This window comes from Conger conger, chromosome 17 (assembly GCF_963514075.1).
Source record: "Conger conger chromosome 17, fConCon1.1, whole genome shotgun sequence".
Lineage (NCBI taxonomy): Eukaryota > Metazoa > Chordata > Actinopteri > Anguilliformes > Congridae > Conger > Conger conger.
In genome coordinates, this window is record NC_083776.1 from 5,028,439 (window position 1) to 5,054,599 (window position 26,161).

The following is a 26,161-nucleotide window of genomic DNA, read 5'->3' on the forward strand; positions in this document are numbered from 1 at the left end:
GCCAGCGGCAACAGGCCAATAGCTCCCTACCTTCCTTACCATGCAAAACACAAAAAAAGCTATTTCTCCCCGTTCCCATGCTGTGAAGAGGTGAACTCCAGCCAGTTAACCTCCTAAGACCCGCACTCTTTTTTTGGTATGCATTTTTAATTTCTCTTTGCTATTTGGGCTTATTGTCCACGCGTGTGTACGCCAGGTCTTAGGAGGTTAAGTGAGTTTGGGGCACAAATACAGAGATAGTTTGTTCTACTCTATAAGGCGCTAGAAAAACCTATAATCTTCACCCCTTGAGAAGCTCTAAACAGGCACTTTCTTATTTTGTAATTGTGCCATCAATCCTCGTTGAAAGTGAAGCGTTTTCCTGTCCGTTTCTGAGCCTGGCTTTGAGCTCGGGAGTCAGAATGTAAAGCAAGGCTGGGCACAGGCAGGTGCACACCATCAGTGCTGGGGAGACACGATAACGCTGTGAATCACGCTGTACAACTGCTCGAGTCGCCAAAGAAATAACAATTTACAGCCCAAACCTCATACTCACATAGGCCTAATATAAGAAGAGAAGCATCGATTGTACAGCGCTTTGGATAAAGGCGCTATATAAATGCCTGCCATTTACCATTTACCATAAGCACAAACGTTGTGTAATTAAGCGTATGTAACATGGTAATGGGCAGGTATTCTGCAGCACGTGTGTAATTACACTGTAATTAACACGGGACCAGGGCCGTGAAGGGGCCGTGTCCACGGGAGCACTCCAGATGCGGCGGCTGAACAGTCTGAAGGTCATTTTCTCTGTGTAATCATTTCATTTCCGCGGAACTGGCCTCGTGGCTCACGAGCACCGCTGATGACAGAAGCTCTGTGTGCGCAGATTAGACGGAGCGATTCCCCTGCCTGAAGCATCTGCTCTTTCTCATGAGTCTTTAAGTCAGTCCAGAGACAAGCACAGCGCGAGGGAGGTGATCAGCGGCTTCTGAGGCGGAACAGAACCAAATTCACTTTTCACATGAAGTTTAGCTGAGCGGAGAGGAGAGGGAAGGCGATTTCACGTAACTTATTTTGTAAAAACTTTTTTATTTTTTTATTTTTTTTCTCCCCTCTTCTTTCTCCCACTCTGCATGTCCCCAGTTGTGCTTGTGGATCCATCTTCAATTCTATCCAATTTTATTTGTATAGCCCCTTCTCACAGCAGACTGTCCCAAAGTCGCTTTACAGAGTAACAGAAGGGAAGGAAAAAAGGGTAAATATCAGACCAGAGCCCTAAGCCCCCAAACAGCACATCAGGTAAATGAGTCACTTATGGGGAGAATCTCGGAAGGAACCCGGCTATAGGGGGATGCCCATCCTCCCCTGGCCTATAGGTTGAGATGGGAACATTTGATGTATAAAACTAGCAGGTAAACCAGAAAGTCCATCTGGAGGGATGTAGAGTGTGCAGTTCAGAGGGGAGGGGGTGAGTCTGTGTTGGGTGTCGAGTGTGCAGTTCAGAGGGGAGGGGGTGAGTCTGTAGCTCCAGGATGTAGAGTGTGCAGTTCAGAGGGGAGGGGGTGAGTCTGTAGCTCCAGGATGTAGAGTGTGCAGTTCAGAGGGGTGGGGGTGAATGTGTTGGGTGTAGAGTGTGCAGTTCAGAGGGGAGGGGGTGAGTCTGTAGCTCCAGGATGTGTTGAAGCGTGGCAGGACCAGGGGAGGAGCCGGGCTACAGGGGTCCAGGACCTCAGAGCGGGTGTTCGGTTACAGTGGTCTCTTCTCATTGCAATATGGTCTCCTTGACCATAGAATGCTCTCATCTCCTCTCATTGACCATAGAGTGCTCTCATCTCCTCTCATTGACCATAGAGGTCTCTCATCTCCTCTCATTGACCATAGAATGCTCTCATCTCCTCTCATTGACCATAGAGTGCTCTCATCTCCTCTCATTGACCATAGAATGTTCTCATCTCCTCTCATTGACCATAGAATGCTCTCATCTCCTCTCATTGACCATAGAATGCTCTCATCTCCTCTCATTGACCATAGAATGCTCTCATCTCCTCTCCTTGACCAAAGAATGCTCTCTTACCCTCTTCTTGACCAAAGAATGCCCTCGTACCCTGTCCTTGAACCTTGAAATGTTCCCGTCCATTTCCCCTCCATGAGCTGGCGATGATTCACCGCAGCGCACAGCTGTGGTTCCCGCGCTCTACCCTGGTGCTCTGCACAGCTGTGGTTATCAGGCTCTACCCTGGGGCTTTTCTTAGCGCGGATCATCTCGCCTGGTTTCACTCAGGCCCAGCACCCAGCACAGGTGTGCCGCGACTCTGCCAGCTCCGCCCACCTGCCACCTGCTCTGGAAGCCGAGAGCAGCCGGCAGACCCGGGCAACGGGAGCGGGAGGGCCGTCGCTAACGCCGGTGAGCGAGGACGCGCTTCCTGGAGCGCTCTTGCGATGTGCTGACTGCGGTCCAGAACAGAGCCGTATTCTCACTGCCTGGCACAGATTCAGGTTTAGGTGCTGTGGAAATTACTAATCACAAATGAAAAACTGAGAAATGAAAAATGAAAAAAATGAAAAAATAAGTGTCATAAATACGTTGTTTACAGGGCACTAAATATATGTGACGTTTTACTGCTTGGAGCCCATTCACTTTGGTGTCTTTGAAGCTCAATATCTCAAAACCACTCAGGACACAGAATGAACCTTATAATTCCAAGAGCAAGAGCACGTAAAAAGGGTGAAATTCAGCTCAGAGCGAGAAGTGAATGTGCGCATCGAGAAATCTGCCTTCAGCATGTTGATATTCGGCAGGTCAGAGTGCTGTGGCCCTGGCCCTGGAGAGCTGGAGGGGACCGAGGCGTTGAGGGACGGTTCATTACTGCGGATTGATATTACCCCGGCTGAAATGAACCACGCTCCAAAAATCGATACGAAGACTCTGGCCTATATTTCCATCGGTTATTAGCGGCGTTGCTCTGGCCTGCGCCAGACGGCCTGCTGGGATGTCAGGGGATGAGGGAAGACCGTGGGCTTCACGGTGAGTGCGTTGGGCTCACGGTGAGTGCATTGGGCTCACGGTGAGTGCGTTGGGCTCGGGGTGAGGGCGTTGGGCGCACGGTGAGGGCGTTGGGCGCACGGTGAGGGCGTTGGGCTCAGGGTGAGGGCGTTGGGCTCAGGGTGAGGGTGAGGGCTCAGGGTGAGGGCGTTGGGCTCAGGGTGAGTGTGTTGGGCTCAGGGTGAGGGCGTTGGGCGCACGGTCATTGGCATAAGACGGAGCGGAGCCCCTGTTGGCGTGACGGCCGTCAGTGGTGAAGGTACTTACGGACTGCCACTCATACCCATAAATTCAGCATCTCAGAGTCGGAGAGTAATGACGGTATCCAGAAAAATCCATTAACACAAAAAAATTATAATAATAATAAATAAATTGCTGATCCAAATCCTTAAAGCTGCAGGCTAAGAGGCAATACACAAGACAAACTGAGTTCTCTGTTCACTCTATCAATGCAAAGACCTGGCAGCTTAGTTGTGTCTAATGAATATTATACATAATATATAACATATAATGTAACCTAATCAATCGGTTTGTGGTTTATGGGCTGCAGAAGTCACATAAAAATTCCCATAATAATAACTCTTTCCCGTAACCCAATAAGAGCCAGTCAGTCCCGGTGCGAACGCTAAATGAAGCGCGTGTCCAATCGGAATAAAATGGGAATGGAGCTTCGATCTGATGAACTGCGATCGCTCGCAATTATGGATCGCATTGCATTTGGAAAACCACTCTCTGCCCGGTGGATTATTTTTTTTAAACTTATGATGACCGCTGTTGATTTAAACGAAGGGTTTGCATACCTGACCCTGGCAGAGAATTTCCTGTTCCCTGATTGCCTGTGGTCGACTGAACTTTGTTGATTTAAAGCTGTATTAAATGGCTGAAGAGTATTGATTCGGTTTATGACCCTTAGCAAAGACACACACACCACACACAGGGATCTAGAGCAGGGATGGACACCTTGGGTCCTGGAGGGCCGGTGTGTATGCAAGACTTTGCTATGTGTATGGTTGTTGCCTCAGGGAAACTGACACAATGTATATTTTCAAATATGTAAAAAAATCTATCAACAGTAGAGGAGGAGATGCGTTGTTTGTTTGATTTGTCCAGATAATTATTCCCAACATGTTAACTCCACCCACTACCGTTATTAGACATTTACATTTACATTTTAGTCATTTGGCAGATGCTTTCAATCCAAAGCGACTTACAAGTGCATAGGTTCTTCCACAAGTTAAAGCATCACATCCATAACTATAAAATACACATGAAGTGTTGTTCTAAACATATAGTCACCATAAGTGCATTTTTATTTTTATTTTTTTTAAAATATTTTTTGGGGGGTTAGACAAGAGGCATAGGGATATCAGAAAGGGGGGCGGGGGAAATCAGGAGGGAGGACTACGGTACAGTTTGATAAGGTGTGTTTTTAGTCTGCGTCGAAATAGGGGGAGGGATTCTGCTGTCCTGACAGTGGTAGGCAAGTCATTCCACCACTGAGGAACCAGAAAAACAGGTGCTCGTAGAGAGGGAACCATAAGGCGACCAGAGCTGGCAGACCGGAGTGGTCTAGCTGGGGAGTAGGGAGTGATTAAGGATTGTATGTAAGGTTGACCAGTCCCCTTAGCAGCCTGAAATGCCAACACTAGGGCCTTGAATCGGAACACTAGGGCCTTGAATTGGAGAAACACTGACCAATGCAGACGTGCTTTGAAAGAAATGGCATCTGATATACTGTACGCAGGTACTGATGCGCTCCACGTCTCCAAGGACCAAGGGCTCTGGAAGGTTCTATCAGCAGAAGTCCTCACAGTGGAAAGAATCCACATCTGGCATGCAGGATTAAATCAACAGTAAATCACTAACCGCGAGGTAACCAGTCTGGCACCGGTGTTGGAACATAGTTTGTCAATGCATCGTTTTTCACTGGTCACCTGCACATCATTGTGCTGCCCGTGGGTCCTGTGATGTCCGAAAGCATCCATTGCATAACGGGCAGACATAACACATACTTTGGTACGGTGCCAAAGAAATAATTCGCTGTGTCTGTAAACCTGCCCGCTAAGTTGAGACTGCGGTCTGGATTTAATCAACATTTTGTTTGTTCATTTAAACATTAAATTAATGGAAGCGCTGCTGTAATGTACACAAACAGTTTTGGGCCATTCATAATTCATTTTCTTACCTTTGCAGACAGAGCTTTTGATTGTGATCATTAAACTGACCAAAATGTTTGTGAAAAGACGGCTTATGTTTAACTGAGTGTGACGGTCCTGTGAATTCTTGCTGTGGGACATGGGTTTGTTAGGGACGGACAGGACTTGTGTTCTCCTCAGTACAAACAGTGCTTTCAGTCAGTGTGTTTGGTAGAGACGGGGCAGCCTGTAGACTGAGGTACATGACTGAGACCCGGAACGTTGGTGGCCCCGGTGTAGCCATGATAAGATACCTGCAGTTGTTGGGCAAGAAACACACTTGTGTGTGTGTTTGGCAGGGACGGTGTTTCAGTGTGTTGGGTAGGGACAGTGCTCACAGCGTGTTGAGTAGGGACAGTGTTTCAGTGAGCTGGGTAGTGACTCTGTTTTAGTGTGTTGGGTAGGGACAGTGTTTTAGTGTGTTGGGTAGGGACAGTGTTTCAGTGTGTTGGGTAGGGACAGTGTTTCAGTGTGTTGTAGGGACAGTGTTTTAGTGTGTTGGGTAGGGACAGTGTTTCAGTGTGTTGGGTAGGGACAGTGTTTCAGTGAGCTGGGTAGTGACTCTGTTTTAGTGTGTTGGGTAGGGACAGTGTTTTAGTGTGTTGGGTAGGGACAGTGTTTCAGTGTGTTGGGTAGGGACAGTGTTTCAGTGTGTTGTAGGGACAGTGTTTTAGTGTGTTGGGTAGGGACAGTGTTTCAGTGTGTTGGGTAGGGACAGTGTTTCAGTGTGTTGGGTAGGGACAATGTTTTAGTGTGTTGGGTAGGGACAGTGTTTCAGTGTGTTCGGTAGGGGCTGTGTTTTAGTGTGTTGAGTAGGGATGGTGTTTTAGCGTGTTGGGCAGGGACAGTGCTCACACTGTGTTGGGTAGGGACAGTACTCAAACTGTGTTGGGTAGGGACAGTGCTCACACTGTGTTGGGTAGGGACAGCACTCACACTGTTGGGTAGGGACAGTGCTCACACTGTGTTGGGTAGGGACTGTGCTCACACTGTGTTGGGTAGGGACAGTGCTCACACTGTGTTGGGTAGGGACAGCACTCACACTGTTGGGTAGGGACTGCGCTCACACTGTGTTGGGTAGGGACTGTGCTCACACTGTGTTGTGTAGTGACGGTGTATTTGTGCGGGGCTCCTCACCCATGAAGTAGGCGACGATCTTGCACATGGCGGCCCCGAAGATGAAGTCCCCCAGCAGGTTGGGGATGAGGGTGAAGGGCATGCAGAACACCGCCATCATCAGGTCGCTCAGCGCCAGCGACAGCAGGAAGGAGTTGGTCACGGTGCGCATGCGCTTGTTCAGCGTGAGCACGGCGATGATCAGCAGGTTCCCAAACACGCTGAGCAGGAATATGAGCGAGTACAGCAGGATCCGCACAGAGTCCATCTCTGAGGGAGAGAGAGAGGGGGGAGAGAGAGGGGAAGGGAGAGGGGGAGAGAGAGGGGGGGAGAGGGGGAGGGAGAGAGAGGGGGAGAGAGAGGGTGGGGGGGAGAGGGAGAGGGAGAGGGGGAGAGAGGAGAAGAGAGAGGGAGGAGGGGGAGAGGGAGAGAGGGTGGAAGGAAAGGGGGAGAAAGGGGAGAGACCGAGTGATGAGGGGAGAGGAAAGGAAATTAGGAGAGAAAACATTTTCTTTATCTTAATTCCCTTTATTGTTGTGTGTGGGTGTTCCAGCAGTCAGGCATACTGAATTTAGTCTAGTTAGACATACTGAATTTAGTCCAGTTAGACATACTGAATTTAGTCCAGTTAGACATACTAAATTTAGTCCAATGGGGCATACTGAATTTAGTCCAGTGACTCTCTCGCACCTCCTAAATCTCATTACACTGTCCCTCAGCATAGGGACATGGGTCATTCCCAGTTCTGTGTTCTGGGAGAACGCAGAACTGCGTTCATCGTCACGCCCGGTTCCGGGTCCCTCCGAATCAGGCGTATCGACAGGCCAGCGCCTCCTACGGCCTTGACCTGGCTGAAATAAATATGGGCTAAAACGGCGAAGCTACTCGGACCCGACGTGTCCTTGAAGGACGCGCATCTGTCATGTGAAAGGCATTGTGGGTACTGTGTCTGGCCGTCGCCGGGGCGAGGGTAATTAAGACCGCAAACAGGAACTTCCAGACAGTATGCGTCAGAGTATGCAGCCGATTTCACAGATGGAAAATTAATTCATAACGGAGCACTCTTCCCATCGTTCAAGGCAGCCATTTCTCCAAAAGTTATTCACAAAATCTTAAACTGAATTATGAAATATAATTATTTTCATTCTGGAGTTAAGAAATATCTAGGTTAGAGGCTTGGATTCCATCGACGTTTGTCCTGAACCTGACTCGCATCTCTGTCCGTGTTACTTTTCCTCTTCACGAAACACACACTGTATTTGCCAAGTTCAGTGGTTGCTAAAATTAATGAAACAAAACTGTGTTTCCTTGGGAAAAAAGTAACACTTGCTTTTATCTGTTAGCCATGTTTAAGGCGAAATGTACATTGTACAAATATGCAAACATACAGTCTCAAAAATTGGGAATAATTTAATTTAATTTAAAAGGCTACAGTATATGCTGTATCCCAGCTAAATATGTATTTTTTATTTGACTGAATCACATGTATTCCTGAAGTGGCTTGGCAGTTTTGATTGAATCCTGGTGTAAAACCAGGGCATATCCTTTGGCCGTTTATTTCCTGTTAGAGGAGTTGGGCTGAAAGGGCTCACAGTGCAGGTCTGAAGGTCTACTCTTGGTTTTAGCCTTGGGTTTTCCCTGTGAAGACCGCATTTGTGTTAGAAAAGATGAACCAACATGAAGACCAGAGGAGCTGTCTTTGGGAGAAAAGATGGGAAATCGATCAGAGCCATTGCACAAGCATTGGGGAATGTCCTGAAGAAGAAAGAAACTGCTGGCGTACTGAGCAACAGACATCGAACAGGTCGACCAAGGACATCAGCATCCTTGATAACAGGAACACTGTGAGAGCTGTGAAGAAAAACCCTGAAACATCAGTCAGTGACATCACAAACAATCCCCACAGGGCAGGGGTGAAGGTATCTCAATCAACCGTTCGAAGAAGACTTGGAGACCGGCAATATAGAGGCGATACGGGCGTTTTATAGCATTAAACCCGTCCCAGCCCTTTCCTCTATGACTAATTCATACTTGTTGTTAATATGAATTAATGATGTACAAATACATAACCAAAGCTGTGCGGACAAACTTCAAATTTCTTTCATTAACAACAACAACAACAACAACAACAACAACAACGTTAGTTACAGCCAATTAATGTAACCTTAGTGTATCACTCCTGCTGTGACTGTCCCCCATAGGCCCCGTGTCTCCCTCAGGTTCCTGCTAATGTTGATCTATGGAGCCGCTGCCTCCATTAGCACAGAATATAAACCTGCAGCTGTGCGACAGGGCAGTCACCGTGAACTTTCAGCCGTCGATTAGAAACCAATAAATAAAGGGCTAAAGATGACGCATTTTAATATACTGCATCTACAGCCACACCTGCCTGGTAGAGGACGTAAGTGCATTTTCCCCCTCACAGTGAGCAGATGGTTTGGGAGGCAAAAGAAAACCAAGGGACGCGGTCCAAGATCGATAAAACTTAGTGCCATCTTGGGGACACATATTGTCTCCAAATCGACCATCAAACACCACCTCCATAACAATAGGCTTTCTGGAGGAGAGAAATGCCTCGATTGAGGGAAACGAACCATAAGTCTGTTGTGGAACCTAATTTGGGACTGGATATTATGGCCAGATGTTTCAGGAGCTTTGGTTGAACATCATACCCATGGTGAAATATGGGATCTTTATGGATATGTTATGGATTTGTTTTGCTTGTGCTGAGTGTGTGTGTGTGTGTGTGTATGTGTGTGTGTGTGCGACTGCGTGTGAGTGTGTGTGCATGCATGTGTGTGGTCTGAGGTGAACCTACTGTAGCTTCAGACTACTGTCCTAAATTAAGATGTCATTTCAATACAGTATGTACGGTACTGTAGGTGGGTTCCGTCAGATAGACGGCCAATGGGATTAACAAGAACAAGGGACGACTGATACCTGATTGGGTAGACTGGGGTTCCTTCGTTTTTAGCTAAACATAATCATAATATAGCTGACCTTTGATAAATTTGGTACTTTTTCGCCTAGTTTGAAAGTTTGATCAGAGTTCTGTGTGCAAGGTGAGTTGTGCTGACATGCACTGCAAGGCTCCTGATCACATGACTCTTACGGCAGGTCGGGACCACTTGTGAATGCTGTTCCTAAGGAAAAATTCTAAATTAGAGAAAATTTGGGAATGGGCCAAGTTCTTTTAACGGACTTGTTTTCAGAGACTATAGAACAAATCGGTTCCTACAGGTGGTTCTTGCATGAGGCCAATTATGTACTACACGGGATTGGCCCCCGTCAGATGACATGATCGGTTCCGTCTCACGTGTTTTTACCGTGAAGTGGGAGTATTCATCACGTCTCACAAAAAGGATCCACGAACATGACAACGCGCTACACTGGCCAACCAGCCTTTTAACAATTCTTCCTCGTGTGCTTCTTATGAAAGGCTCACAGCGTGAGCGATTCCCATTAAGGAATTTAATGACGAGCCGAGACCATTAACCAGAAGGAAAACACACTGACTGGTGGGATTTCTCCCAGTGTAATGGGATATGGTAGACTAACTACAGTCTAATCCCAGCCAATTACGCTTTCAAGCCTTTCCACAATTGGCACGTTGCTGGGGTTCCTGAAACAATGCTGCCTGCCTTTACAACGGCTGGTTAACCCTTTTTTCGGGGAGAGATCACAAACAGGTTATTAGAATGTGCTCAACTGTACATTCTAGTCCTGATGTAACAATCACGATTAGAATGTGCTCAACTGTACATTCTAATCCTGATGTAACAATCACGATTAGAATGTGCTCAACTGTACATTCTAGTCCTGATGTAACAATCACGATTAGAATGTGCTCAACTGTACATTCTAATCCTGATGTAACAATCACGACTGGTAACTGATGGGACGGAATTCTAGAACACTTGAAGAAGGCAGAGACAAGATGTGCTCCAACATTTAAGAGGCACATCCAGCACTCTTTATAATTACTCTCTTTATAATTGTACTTTTGTTAAATACTTCATAAATATATTACAACCTGATAATCCTTATTTCCTGTCATTAAATATGGCCTAATTGTAGTTGCTAAGAGATAACGAACATGCAGCAATTCTATAATACCTTCACTACCTATTTTTATTTCAAGTTTTGAAATTATTTTAGGTGTTTTAGAAACAATTTGGATGTAATTCTTTCAGATGTATTACTTTGTAATAGTATCTGGCTGTAAAATTTACTCCCACAGTAACACAATTCAGACATAATTTTACCCGAAACCAAAAAAGAAATGTATATATGACACCTGCACATATACACAGCATACTCATACACACACACACACACACAGACAGATATGCACACACACACGCACACACACACACACACACACAGACAGATATGCACACACACACACACACACAGATATGCAGACACACACACACGCACACACACACACAGATATGCACACACATACACACGCACACACACACACACACACACATATGCACGCACACACACACACACGCACACACAGATATGCAGACACATACACACACACACACACAGATATGCAGACACACACACACGCACACACACACACACACACACACAGATATGCACACACATATGCACGCACGCACACACACACACACACACACACAGATATGCAGACACACACACACACACACACACAGATATGCAGACACACACACACACACACACACACACACAGGAGATCCTTAATGGGCCCTGATGTGCTCCCGGGTGTGGGTGCTGCAAGGTCGTCATCAGTAATGGCTGCTTAGTGAGAAGGCCACCAGCCCTGGGGATGATAAACGGCATTAAAGTACAAATGCAATGTAAACCCGTCTCTCCGTGTAATACATGCCTCGTGGCAAGCAGAACAGGCAGCGGTGAATTAAAGAATACATTTTAAAAAATGAAAACGCAGAAAAGTACCGGCACACAATGGGCCTCATGCAAGAACATTTCTTATGATTCTTCTCTTAAATATCTCTAACTTTTTAATACAATGGGCGGACCACTAAAATACTGCAACGCCTACTTTGAAAGTTTGATCCGAGTTCTGTGTGCCGAGCGAGCTGCGCTGACATGCACCGCAAGGCTCTTGCAGTGACTCATGACTCTTACGACAGGTCGGGACCACTCGTAAATGTTGTTCTACCGAAGGAAAAATTCTAAATCAGGGAAAATTGGTGGGAGCGGTAAGTTCTCTTAAATCATTCAGTCAATATTGTTTTAAGATATTTAATTGATTTAAGATTGAGTGGTTCTTGCTTGAGGCCCATTGTGCGGTATAAGAATCATGCAGCCGAACATTCGCCTTTAATAAAGCAGCGATACCCTGAAAACACCATATCCTTTGTTTATATCATTTTTTTAAATATATTTCTTGATTTCTCGGAGGCGTATTGGGGCAGAGAGAGCCGGTGCTTCTTGTGAGAGTGTGAGGGAAAAGTGTAGATCTGAGAGGCGCAGTTCGGCTACATATTGGGGATCAAAACGGGAGTTAAAAAAAATATCAGAATTCTGTCATTTATTCCGTAAGATATCCCCGAGATGGAATGAAAAGGGAGAGCGTCGGCAATCAACTGTGCTTATTTTACAAAAAAGGGAGGTTTTGATAGAGACGGCGCTCCTATTGAACGTCAAATTTCACTTCAGAGACGAGTGCTGCGAAGGACCTCCTCCTGTTACCTCGCCAGAAGTAGCGGCTCCGCGTCCTCTCTCCTCATTTGCGCATTCATCTTGTCACCAGCCACCAGAAACCATCTGGGTCCCTTTTCACGACGTCACCCGCAAAGTGCTGCTTAACGGAGCCAGCCCTGCGCGGCGGTCGCCTCGTCTCCGTTAGTAATTCGGCCAAATATTTGCCAAAGGTAAAAGTAAACACATGTGAAAGCGCTCAGACTATCTGTGAAAAAAGCAAACAGAGCACGGTCCGCCGCCCCCCCCCCCCCCCCCAACAGAAATTCCAGATAATAGGCCTGCGTTTCAGATCCACGCATCGCGTTCGGTAACTGTTTTTCACCTTGCCATGATTGAGTTATGTTGCCGTTTCGTCTCTGAAAATCGTGTCAACGCAAGGTTGAATGTCGTGCCGTCATGCTAACCAAAGTGATATGATGTCTACTTAAATTGTTGTAGCAAATTAATACGAACAAAAGATGACTTTCCAAACGAGTTTGGCATCTCTAATGCCCATGTTTCTAGTGAGGAGACACTTCGCTTCACAGCTGCCGTTTACGCAACAGGAGATATCCGTTTGAACTTTAAATAACATTAACGGTCCCTTACATGAAAATCACGAGTTGCCACTCGATTCAACTCGCTGCTTTTAATTCTATTAATTTTGGTGATTTAAAAAAAAAATATAGATAAATATATATATATCAGCTATTGCTCCTTGCGGTTAATTGGATGTCATGCTGTCTCTATTATAATTTGTATCCGCATAATTTGCATTGTTTCTGTTCTGACAGATGCTTTGCGACGTCTGATTGAATGATAGATGAGTGTTTTCAGTAATTCGCTTTCCTCATCAGTGAACAGTGCCGGTGTTATTCCCCTCGAGATAAATGTACATTTCATTTCATAAGCTAATTAACACTGCTCACCGTCATATGGACAGCACATCCCCCCGGATAACGGGAAGGGTTATTGCTGAACACGAGTAAATATTCATCGTTAGCAGAAAGTAAACTGCTCCATGAATACTTTATTGATTTCCTATGGTGCAAGCAAAACTTTGGACATGTTTCAAAGACATAATATTACATGGCTTGCCCACAGGGAATTAGTTAAGAATCTATTTATTTTCTGTAATAAGGCTGGAAGTGGGCGAATGTCTGCAGTTCATATTCATGCGAGTGTTTTTGTGTGCGCGTGTGTGCGCGTGTGTGTGCTTGTGCGTGCGTGTGTGTGTGTGTGTGTGTGTGCAAGTGTGTGTGTGTGTGTGTGTGTGCGTGCGTGCATCCGTCCGTCCATGCGTGCATGTGTGTGCCAGTCACACACTTCCTCATGACATCATCAGGATACTGACATCATCATACAGGGCAGCCTGTAGCATAGTGGTTAAGGTACATACCTCCATGTGAACCTTAATTGTTGTCTTTGTGATTTACTTTGTGTTTCGGTATTTTTAGTTGGCTAGGTAAGCAGTATTTGGATAGTTAGTTTGTTTGTTTATTTTGAAATTGAAATTGTACTTCGCTCTAGGGTCTTTCAGCGCACTTATCCCTGGTTATGGGTATGCACTTCGTTGTACGTCGCTCTGGATAAGAGCGTCTGCCAAATGCCAATAATGTAATGTACATGTACATGACTGGGACCTGCAAGGTCGGTGGTTCGATCCCCGGTGTAGCCACAATAAGATCCACACAGCCGTGGGGCCCTTGAGCAAGGCCCTTAACCCTGCAGTGCTCCAGGGGAGGATTGTCTCCTGCTTAGTCTATTCAACTGTGCGTCGCTCTGGATAAGAGCGTCTGCCAAATGCCAGTAATGTAATGTAATTTGGACAGACAGTATAGACTGACAGCTGCCTGTCTTTAACTAGAGGACATCAGAAAATTACCCTCACCATAAAACACTCAGTGAATATCCGTTTTGTTGATAAACCCAAATTCTTTTGATGAACCCAATTGTGGTCAGACCCAGCTTGTCAGGCTGCTAAGGGGACTGCCCCACATTACATACAATCCCTGATCACTCCCTACTCCCCAGCTAGACCACTCCGGTCTGCCAGCTCTGGTCGCCTTACGATTCCCTCTCTACGGGCACCTGGCGGTCGAGCTGCACGTTCACGCCTGTTTTCCGTTCTGGTTCCTCAGTGGTGGAATGACTTGCCTACCACTGTCAGGACAGCAGAATCCCTCCCCCTATTTCGACACAGACTCAAAACACACCTCTTCAAACTCTACCTTAGTCCCCCCTCCTGATTTACCCCGCCCCCCCCTTCTGATACCCCTATCCCTGTCTAACCCCCCCCCCCAAAAAAAAAAAAAAAAAAAAAAAAAAATTGCACTTATGATGACGACTATATGTTTAGAACAGCAGTCCAGGTGTATTTTTCTAGTTCTGGATGTGATGCTTTGACTTGTGGTAGAACCTATGCACTTGTAAGTCGCTTTGGATTAAAAGCGTCTGCCAAATGACTAAAATGTAAATGTAAATGTAAATGTCAGTATGGTTTACAAAACAGGACTGAAATAAACAAATCGGCAAAGAAATAAATAAAAGCTGAAAACTCATATTCACTGAGCTGTGAGATAATAAATCTGCAAGATGGATCGCAAGAGGAAGATAATTAATTTGCGACATGACAGTTTTCATCATGACACATTCCTCAGTAATGCATTTCATGTTATAGTGACTAGTTCAGAGAGTTTAATTGTTTAATTAGTTTGCCACATTAAACACAATGCCATGACATTTATGCTACATGTGAGTTATGTTAACACAGGGGTTTGAACCAGTTCTTGATGAGAGTGCTTCACACAAATAGGTTTGCTGCGAATGCAGACATCTTAAGTGTCCGGTACGTCAAATAAATGCAAACATGTCATGCTTCAAACAAGAGCCCCTCCGTAGCGGAGAGAAAATATGATGCGATTAAAGCAGTTAGCTGACAGGAGGTAAAATATCTTTGCTTTCTGCGTTCCAGCGGAAGCACGGGTTCGTTCGTTGTTAAAATGGACGCCTCGGTAAATAATTGGCACCCTCTTTATTGATAAAGTGGTCCTGTCAGGGTGACGTATTGCTTGATCTAAATGCGCGGGGAGGCTTTCCGAGAAGATAACAGCCAGGGCACAACCGATGCGTCAGCCAGAATTCAAATTAAATACATAAATAACGCCGTGATATCAGGAAAATGGGGCTACTCTGGAACGCCTTCGGCCCTAATGGGCCGGACTGATGGCGGAGTGTGGGCCCCTGAAGCCAATCAGCCATTGGTCATTCGCTTCAAATTAGTTTATGAATGAAATATAATGTGTTCCTTTGGCCCCAACCCCTGGCTACTTGGGCTGTTTTGTTTAAGCACAGACCAGAGAGAGGCTGCTTGTGATCGATCTACTGTAGGGCTTCGGCTCCTGTGAGTTTAGCGGGAAGGAGAGCCCTGATGTAGCTTTAGCTGTGAGTTTAGTAGGAAGGGGTGTCTGATGCAGGTTTAGCCGTGAGTTTAGCGGGAAGGAGAGTCTGATGTAGCTTTAGCTGTGAGTTTAGCGGGAAGGAGAGCCCTGATGTAGCTTTAGCTGTGAGTTTAGCGGGAAGGAGAGCCCTGATGTAGCTTTAGCTGTGAGTTTAGTAGGAAGGAGAGTCTGATGTAGCTTTAGCTGTGAGTTTAGCAGGAAGGGGAGCCATAATGCAGGTTTAGCTGTGAGTTTAGCGGGAAGGAGAGTCTGATGCAGGTTTAGCTGTGAGTTTCGCGGGAAGAGGAGCCTGATGTAGCTTTAGCTGTGAGTTTAACAGGAAGGAGACCCTGACGTAGCTGTAGCGGGAAGGAGAGCCATAATGCAGGTTTAGCTGTGAGTTTAGCGGGAAGGAGACCCTGACGTAGCATTAGCTGTGAGTTTAGCAGGAAGGAGAGCCTGACGTAGCTTTAGCTTTGAGTTTAGCGGGAAGGAGAGCCTGACGTAGCGTTAGCTGTGAGTTTAGTGGGAAGGAGAGCCTGATGCAGCTTTGGCTGCCCTGTGGTCCTGTTCTGTGTTCACTTGGCCTGTGAATGGACAAACCAGAGACCTAAAGAGTCAAAGAGGGTACGGACAGAAACACAGACAGCAGAGAGTAGCATGGAAAAGAGGGACTCTTACAGCAAAGTAATAACCTTATTGAAACCACAAACAGGTTAACGATGGTCTGTACGCGGATCTTACATCACTTGTCTCTGCGTTGGCTACTGGTGAGTAACGGCGCAACATCGAGTGTGTTTCTGTAATTTCACGGACATGTTTCCGAGGATCGTGTTTCCTTTACACTGTTTAATGTTTAATGTGAAAGCAACTCAGAGTACTTTTAACCAACATTTGGTCAATAGTGTAGAAACGGTCCCTGTGACTGACAATAGCACAGTGGCCAGGTTTCCTCTTGCAACAGGCTGCTGTTAATGAATCATTTAAAGGCTTTTCTGCGTGTAGCAGGCTACTGGGTTTAAATCGCCGCCCATCAAATGCATCGAAGACGCAGCAACCGTTATCAGCGTCTTTAAGCGTGTGTATCAGCTGAATGCCTGAGCAATGGGAAGTGGGGTGTTTAATTGGATTACGTTTTTAAATACATGTCCCTAAACTTTTTGGTTACTTTGAGTAGTCTCTGTTAGCCTAATACACAGAAAATGTTATTTATTTTCTTGCTTGCTTATCCAAGCCTACTTGGTTCATCTCAAAAGGACATCTTCGTTACTGTTCGAATTAACTGGAACACGTTTGTAAAACGTGTTAAAAACAAAAAAAACAAAAAAGTGTTAAATATGCGTGGCACCACACCGAGAATTAAACCAACAGTTCCACCGACGCAACAACAGGAGCGACGAGGTAGGCTACCTGGAGGCGATTGCTGTCTGATACGCCTCGTGCGATTCCCATTTACCTTCTCCTGAATATAAATTTGGTGACACCGCAAAAAAATGTGTCCTTGTTATTATTACAGTTATTGGATTCTTCGAATTAACAGGCTTGCTGTATTTGGTTGCTAAACTATTACATAGTGGTGTGACATTTGTCCGTACACGGAATTCCTCCACACTGACTGCCAAAGCCCCGCTTACGATGATTAGTCTACTGTAGGCTATTGCGCGTTATTCTCAACACTGCTCCCTAGGAAATATGTGCCAAATTATGTTTCATAACGTACGGCATGTGTAAATGATAAGGATAAAGGCGACCGACGGTGACGTATATTAATGTAAAATGAAAGGTATGTTCACATAAACTCAGTTCCGAGACGGCAATTTAAATAGAAGCTGTGGACTGAACGTTTAAAGGAATTAACACTTTTGGACACATTGGACTTTCTTCGGAGTCATCTTTAGAAGCTTACGGTAGCTTAGTATATTCACGAAAATATGTGAATATATCTGAATGTGTTGCTTAATTTAAAGCCCCAAGAAACGCCCTTTTATATGACATGTTCACTGAAAAGCTAAAAGAAAAAAAACACACTAATGTTATTTCACCAGCCATTGTGAATAGAAATATCTATGAGTTTATGCATTTCAGGAGGTTTCGCAAAAATAATATATACAAATAACAAGATGTGCTAATTTGGGATATTCAAGAATAAGAGAGCAATAAGCAGTGTTTTACAGATTTTGGAACAAAATGTGACTCTAATTTGGTTATCTAATTAAAAACAGGTTTAAATTGTACAGATAATAATTCTGTGGCACTAATCTTTTCTCAGAAATCTATTCACAATTGGGAGATGCAGTGTTGTCGTGCTGCGGGGGAAACGCGGAATCTTCCACTATGAAGTATGCGGCTATTGAACAAGTTATTTATTCGAGACGATCGGCCTCATTCCTCCTCATTATTGTTTCCCACACATTTTATTGTCGCCACAAATGACACCTTACCTTTCGGCCTCGCGGGTTGCAGTTTCGGACCGACTGATGCGTTTCCACAGGTGGTGGTGTTGATAACTTCCACGGTCATATTTGCCGTACTGTTCAAGGATGAGTTGTTTTGCGCTCTCACACAATCCGAAAAAGCAGAAGACGTTTCATTCAATTTTTGTATATCCATCGCGCCCGGGTTATGTAAAATTAAGAATTCTGCGCGTAAAATTGAACTACACGTAGGACATTCGCTTACAGCGAGAACAATACACTTAAAAAGTTAATTTTCTTAAAGTGTGATGCCAGTATACTCGTGCTTCCTCGTTGCAAAGTCATTTATTTGCTTTGAACAAAGATGCAACACAGCCAATAGCATGTTCATTTTGTCCGATTGGATGTCTTCAGTTAAAGTGATTCAGAGATGAGTAGCCTTCCTCGTTACGATAGCGACTGTGTGAGAACTCGCTGTTGACGGCGATTATAGTCAGAAGCTGTTTTTGCGTGATAGGCAGAATGATCGGAGTTCTCTTTGGTTTGGTACCACTTGCTCGCAAGAGTTGGAGCGCAACTGCGAAAGAGACCCACGGCGACGATGGGAATACGAGAGTTGCACGTCAGTGGAGAGGGGGGGAGTGGAGGGTCTGTTTCGGGTCGTAGAGTAGGGGGAGAAGTTGGTGGTTGAAGCTCACAAGCAACGTTGTGGGTTCGTGTAGATTAGAAGGATACACTGCCGCCTGGTGGTGAGTGGGGCGATATAGATTGCTCAGAAAGCGTCGTGTGGATGAATAAATGAATGTAGTCGTAGGCTAAGTGGCTTACCATAACTAGTAGAAATGCAACAGTGTAATATAACAACACTGAAAGTCAAAAGGTATTGTAACGGTCCGGTTTATCTTACTTGGCTTTCGGCCAATGTGAATAAAGATACGAATTTAACTTTTGTCTTTGGCGATATCTTTTGTGTAGACTCCGTACATTTCATCGTTCGAACTGTAAAAACGCGGTGGATGCTAAACCACGAGGCGTGAGCCGCCAAGCCGGTGTGAAGAAAGTACGGGCGCTACGATGCGCAAACACTTCCATCGCTGGTCGACAGAGAAGCGCTGCGGAGGGGGCGTCCAACCGTGGAATCTTCACAGGAAGCCACTGCCATCTGCGCGAGTCCTCGAGAACACCAACGGAAATAGACTTTCTAGATTACCTGTTAGTTTAATATCCGAACTGTTACCATCTTCTTCCCATCGGGGAGTTTTTGCTCGCCTCTGTTTGAGGGTTTTTCTCCCACTTAGGGCTCTGGGGTCATATTCCCCATTTCCCTTCCCTTCTGTTACTATGTAAAGCGTCTTTGGGCCCGTCTACTGTGAAAAGCGCTAAACAAATAAAATTGAATCGAATAGCCGCTCGTTTTAGCCGTCCAAGATTGCGCTACGGGTGATTTTACAGGACTGATAACAGGGAAGTTGTTCTGGAGGGTCAGAGTTTCCCAGCCCTTCTCAGCCACGTGTCTCTGGCCTAGCCACAGGTAACCTTGCAGAGCTGCTCTACAGAGAGGTGACATCATCCTTCAACTGAAACCTGCTCAGTCAGCCACAGTAGGCATCTCATTACATTCCAAGGTCTGTTTGACTGATGGTCTAATTGTCCTTAGGTAGCCTTAAGTACTGAGCTGGCTCTTCATTATCAGCCTTCAGTGAAGTCCATGTACGGTATATTGTGAGGGGAAAGAAGGCTAGATTTAGGATTATGGTAAGGACCCTGATTAACAGGGATAAATGATGCTGTAGTTGTGCAGGGATAGGGTGGCGGGGGCCTACCTGAGATCTTTTCATGGGGCCCGAAGTCCCTGCCGGTACCCCTGAGGGTGTATGTACACTCACTGAGCACTTTATTACTTCATTATTTTAAACTTTATTGCACCTACTTATTCATTCATGCGATTGTCTAATCGGCCAATTGTGTGGCAGCAGTGCAATGCATACAATAGTGTAGTTACGGGTCAGGAGCTTCAGTTAATGTTCACATCAACCATCGTTCATTTCTCGATGGTTGACGCGTGCATTCATTCCCCTGTAGTGAATTGATTTGAATGACGAACATAGTTCTGCTTGTTTTTTTTTCTTATTTAACTCCAAGCAAATTCTGAAGTGGGTGGCTATTCACGTCGGCAACGTGATCGTGCACTTACCGCAGGTGTGGTGAATGTGCGCGGCTACCGCTAGCACATTTGCTCCCGGGCAAAACTTCAAGCGCGAACGGATGATGTGTGCCTTTTTATTGGGGTAGAAGATTGTCTGTACATTGACCGACTGGCTGACGCTCGATGGCTGCATTGGAGCCTTGCCCTCCGGCACAATGGAGAGAGACTACGCTGTGGTCGAAATGTTCGACAAAACCGCTCACTTGGCGACTATTGAATATACAAGTGTGTGGACGAGTTGTAGACGAGAAAGCAGTTGCGGACATGGCCGACTGCGCTGTGTGTCTCCCCCTCTAACAGAGCGGTCTACCTGCTGCGAATGCGTCCTGACACTGCGGCCTGCAGGACCTGGAGTTGAGTATCCCTACGCTACACACGGCGCTGTAACTCCCTCCCGCTATCCGTCCCCGTAGAACAGGCCAGCAGCTCTGTCTGTGCTTTGTGACACACAAGCAATTTAGTTTGATTGTGGGTGCGTGCGCCACAGTTAATGCCTCCTAATTGAGTCTCAACTGAATTAGCAAAGGGAACAGAAGGTCTCAAGGCTGGCCTTTTTGTTTTTGTGTAGTCGACCGCAATTCCGTAATTGATATAATTGGCCAAGCAACAATGATCTTGATTGATGTGTAAGCCGCTCCTCGCTGATACGGACGCTGGTGGTGTTTCTCCAAACGGCACGGAGGCCAGGGAGACGGTGAGGCTCAATGGGGAGCTCTGGCATTGCGGTACGTTTCAGTGATTTACCTCCCGGCAAGGACATTTGAATAGTGTCGGATGAGGGTGTTAAGGGTAACTACTTCTCCCAAGCTCCCTTGCCCAGCTGTGGCTCATATTATTCCGGCTGATCCCTATTGAGGAACAACAGCTCCAGCTAGGTTTTGAAACAGCGGGTAGCTGGTTGACCAGTTAGACCAGCTTGAGACTCAACATGGTTTGACCAGCTCAAGCTATGTTTTGAAGTAGCTGGTAGCTGGTATTTCAAGCTGATCATAACTGGGGATTGTGCTAGAGTTTTGTCACTAGCACAAAGTGAATGGCTATAAAAGAGTGACTATCTCACACTAACTTAATGTTAAACGAATAATCACTTCATGTTACAGGCTTCTGGAGGAGTGTGCTATCAGTGGGAAAACTAGAGGAACGATGACTCATACAGTCGCAGTGGCAAAACACACACTGTACCCACAACACAGATTTAGGTCCACACCTGAAGCCTGCCTCAGGTGACCATGAGAATTCACATTCAAGAACATAAACCTGGTGGTGTAAGGACCTACTCTGTGCTTATCTAAGTTAAATAACAACATAGCAGACAAATTTAAAAATCACATTTAAAAAAATCCAATCTGAAGCTTATGGCTTTTTAAATATAAACGATTCAGGGTGACAAGGATAGCTGAAACCATCTAAGCGATGAACAGACAATGATACAAAAAGTCTGATCTGGACATTACCGTACTGTATGCATTGCAGAGAAACCGGCACATAATGATAAAATAATGAAACATCTTGAAACGGAATTGAACGCACACAGGTCCTAAACTTATTTTCGTTAACTTTGTGTGCATAATTTTTCATGTTCGTATCTGCATCTCTGTCTGCGTGTATCATTCCGTGTTCCGTGTGAAACCCCTTTGCACTGAATATGATTTAACGTGTTTAAAGAAGTTTGAAATACAGTATCTCAAAAGTCGTTACCTTTCTTCTAAAACGAACAATCTATGGGTTTCAATTGGTCAGTAATATAAAACAAGCAGCATGGCAACAGTTTCATTAAGTTCATATTAAAAATAAATAAATATTTCTGTGAGGCCAAGACAATGACGTTATGTTCAATAAAAATGCCGCATTGCAAATGTATGGAATGAAATCAGGTGTGAATACGAGTGATCGGATTACTGGTGGTGTTTGGTTTCATCCTGTGCCCTGTGCCCCGTGTCCAGGTATCGACTGACCATTTGCGTCCAGGCCCCAGCCTAGCCTTCCGTAGGATCCGTTTTTTTGTCGTCTGTGGTCGCTGAACACCGGAAGCACTGATCTGAGAACAGCCTCTCTGCCTCCATCAGGGCTTTCAGCCCTCTCTGGGAGGACGTGGATGCTGACCCCAGTTCAGCTATTCTAGAGCCGATTCCCTGCGATAAGAGACTCACTGTCCCTGCAGTGCGATACAGAGTAGTAGAGGGGAAAAGTCCGACAATTAATTTTAAAAAAACGTATAATCTAAAGGCATATTCAGTGAAATTATCCAAATCAGAAAGCAAATCGACTTTATTTGTACAGCGCTTTTTATAGAGAACTGTCAGAAAGACTTTTTACATTACATGACATTACATTACATTACATTACATTACATTACATTATTGGCATTTGGCAGGCACTCAGGCACTCGAGCGAGGCACAGCGGGGCGGCAGCCGTCAGCTGGTGTTTTCATATGTGTGTACGTTGTAGTATGTTGGGGAGCTCATAGCCATCGTCTGCATCACAAACTGACCCTGTGGAGGGGGAGGAACTGTCCTCGCCCTCTCCTGGGATGGGGGTGTGTTCCTGGGCGAAGGTTTTCCTGGTGGGTAAGGGGAGGAAGCACAGGTGAAAAACATGGGTTTTACCTCAAAATACGAAAATATTGATTATTACAAAAAAATTTTTTATTTTATTTTATTTTATTTTTCAGATTTTTTCCCTTTTTCTCCCAATTTCGTAGCCAATTGTACCCCATCTAATCTAATTAGATTTCGTTTTAGATACACCGCCCACACCCCGTCCCTCGGCGGCCCGAAGGAGAGCGACACGCCTTCTTCAAGCCGTCTCGTCTCGTGCTCGTCTTCCGTGATTCCAAGGTGCCCGAGGTGCTTTTTATATTTATATATTACTCCTCCGGCCTCAGTGTGGACCGATAACACGAGGAGACAGGACAGTGCTGCTTATTTCACTCTAAAATGTTTTATTTTGGAGGTATTTTGGAACATGACTGTTGTGGCTGTGCCTGTGGCTGTGTGAGTCTTACCTCTGAGCTTCAGAGCCCAGTGCACCGTCAGCAGAATGATGGCCACAGTCGCAGTTATGAACAAGCAGATTCGTCCAATGTTCACGGCCAAGTACAAATCGCCGTATTCGGTTTCTAAAGGAAACAAGTCTTTGTGAGTCACTGGTGTCTGGCCCCTCTTGTTCTTTAGTCTGTACCGTGTAACACAAATGTTGCAAAAGCTTAATTTTATATGAAAAAAAAGAATAACTAGGTATGAGTTCGGGGGAATTTATAATTTTCCACATAGGTATCATCAAGAAATAAACTGCCCTTACCATGGTCATTACCATTACATGGATCTGCAATGTGGTGCTTGGGCAGAACTAGTCCTTCTGCTGGAGAGAGATCATAGAAAGTAAAATCACTTTGCATGTTTATTTAAAGGCGTGTTATGCAGTGTGAAGCACATGAAGTGGACTCTTCACGGTGTCTCCACCGACTGGCCTTTCTCTGAGGCACCTTGCAGGAGTTATTCAGCCAGGGAGAAGTCGAGGAAGGCGATTAAAACCTGCGTTCGGGACGGACTAGCGCCAGGAGACGTGGTGTTTCTTTCCCGTTTCCAGCTGGATGCAGGACTCCCCCTGCTGTTTGCACCGTGTTACTGCAGGCTGCGGCTTGCAGCGTCTGACCGCGCTGCTCGGCGTCAGAGACGAGAGTTGGGCGGACCACAATCTTTTCTCATGGCCTTCGGAACAAGTTAATGTATCGCCGCAGTTTCCGCATTTTATTGAAGCTAGTTTAAAAATGAATATGGACGGGATGTTTGTTAAAGAGAGAAGCGATGCTACAGCAGGCACCGCATGACAGAAATACTCTATGCTAATAGAAACAAAGACGGTAAAATTGTGAGTGCTGTTTTAACAGTAACCTGGCTGTGATAAAAAGCAGCGTCATGTAAGCTCATCTCAATTATTCCTTGGTTAATATTTCTGATGTCTGATGTTTCATATGCATGTTGTAAGTAATATCGGGAGCTGGTTCCTCACCCAAGACTGAGACGTTACTTGAATGATATATCTGCCATAATTTCTCACCGATACAGACCCGAATCTTTCATGGATATGTTTGTAAAATGCATAAATAACGTAGCATCGGATTCTCCTTGTTTGTGTTCCCAATGGATATTAATATGGTCTGGCGCTCTCACAGGTGTGCGTACAGTAAGTAGACGAATCGCGCAAACCAGAGCTGTTACATTAACAAGTCAAACCTGCATGTGAAAAACCTTTCATATTTAAATGAATAAATATGAAATATAAATATGACTTCCCTGACCACAAACTCTTACCTTCAGGAATGCTCCTGTGAGGATAATAAATGATCAGATGATATGTACAATTGCAAGATTAAAAATTATATTTACCCAAATAATGGCTCACTAATTTAACATTTAAGGCGTGGCATTAAGTCATGATTAAGTCGACAGGTATCTGATCTGTACAACCAAACATTTATTGGTGGTATAAAAGAAATGACCATTTCAAAAATTTTACATGACAGAAACAGTTAACTGAATAATGACTATGGTAGATTAATTTAACACAGATGATAGATTGTTGCAGGATTTAATGGGCATTGACAGTATGAGAAAAAGATCAGTATTAAAAATACAAATAATATCTAATAATAGAACAATCATAGATATGATGTCATACAGTACCACAAAAAAATAAATAAATGATCTAAAACAATTATGCCATCCCCAATCAGAAAATCTTGAAATGCTAGTGATGTGACTCATGAGCTAGATCCAATCAATGTTAGATTTTTGTAAAAAAAAGATTTTAATACCAATGACCCAATTGTATAAAAAGGGTTACGTAAAAATACTATAACTACAGTACGCTATGGAGCTGCCTGCAAATCTCATCAGCTCAGATGAGCTTATGAAACCACTGTACCTGAAAGAAACATATTTGAAAGTCTCGAAGGGAAAAAAACATTATTAATTTACCTTCTGTTTGATAAACAGCCAGCAGAAGTGAAATACTAATGCTGATAGTAACGCTTTCTTTCATGATGTGTAAGCTGAATCCCCTTCTCTTCGTATCTCTCCACTGCAGGTTTGCTCGATTGAGACGGGATGGTCACTGTTTCTGAGTCTCTTCATTAACAACAGGAAGTTAAGCCTCATTCATATTTACCCCTCATGACACCTTTTTTCAGGGGGGTTTTTGTTGTTGTTTTTTTAGCACCAGTGCATGCTGGAATGTGTCACAGCAGCTTACCGGCTTGCAGCTGGTGACCTTGTGTGTGTAGATGTGGGGTACTGTGTGTGTAGATGTGGGGTACTGTGTGTGTATAGATGTGGGGTACTGTGTGTGTAGATGTTGAGTACTGTGTGTGTAGATGTTGAGTACTGTGTGTATAGATGTTGAGTACTGTGTGTGTATAGATGTTGAGTACTGTGTGTGTAGATGTGGGGTACTGTGTGTGTATAGATGTGGGGTACTGTGTGTGTAGATGTGGGGTACTGTGTGTGTAGATGTTGAGTACTGTGTGTGTATAGATGTTGAGTACTGTGTGTGTATAGATGTTGAGTACTGTGTGTGTAGATGTGGAGTACTGTGTGTGTATAGATGTTGAGTACTGTGTGTGTATAGATGTTGAGTACTGTGTGTGTAGATGTGGAGTACTGTGTGTATAGATGTTGAGTACTGTGTGTGTATAGATGTTGAGTACTGTGTGTGTAGATGTGGAGTACTGTGTGTGTATAGATGTTGAGTACTGTGTGTGCAGAGTACTGTGTGTATAGATGTGGAGTACTGTGTGTGTATAGATGTTGAGTACTGTGTGTGCAGAGTACTGTGTGTATAGATGTTGAGTACTGTGTGTGTATAGATGTTGAGTACTGTGTGTGCAGAGTACTGTGTGTGTATAGATGTGGAATATGTGCCTGTGCATGATGAATACGTGTGTGTGTGTGTGTGTATGTGTGTGTGTGTGTATGTGTGTGTATGTGTGTGTGTGTGTGTGTGTGTGTGTGTGTGTGTGTGTGTGTGTGTGTGTATTGTGCAATCCGGGCAGGTCTCATAT

General features: G+C 44.9%; 1 protein-coding gene and 1 long non-coding RNA gene across 2 annotated transcripts in view; both read right to left on the reverse strand.

Moving 5' to 3' along the window:
• Positions 1–18,247, reverse strand: part of cckbra (cholecystokinin B receptor a) — a 25,834-nt gene extending 7,587 nt beyond the window's left edge. The window contains exons 1-2 of the mRNA XM_061226868.1: positions 17,921–18,247; positions 6,358–6,606 (exon numbers count right to left, since the gene is read on the reverse strand). Of these exons, the coding sequence (XP_061082852.1) occupies positions 6,358–6,606; positions 17,921–18,089 (418 nt within the window). The 5' untranslated portion in view covers positions 18,090–18,247. The remainder of the gene's footprint in view (positions 1–6,357; positions 6,607–17,920) is intronic.
• A 4,290-nt stretch (positions 18,248–22,537) lies between these two features.
• Positions 22,538–23,462, reverse strand: LOC133116764 (uncharacterized). Its single transcript, XR_009705904.1, has 3 exons — positions 23,401–23,462; positions 23,105–23,218; positions 22,538–22,660 (listed from the first exon to the last, which is right to left on the reverse strand). It is a non-coding gene; the product is annotated as an uncharacterized LOC133116764 (long non-coding RNA).
• Positions 23,463–26,161: the final 2,699 nt, after the last annotated feature.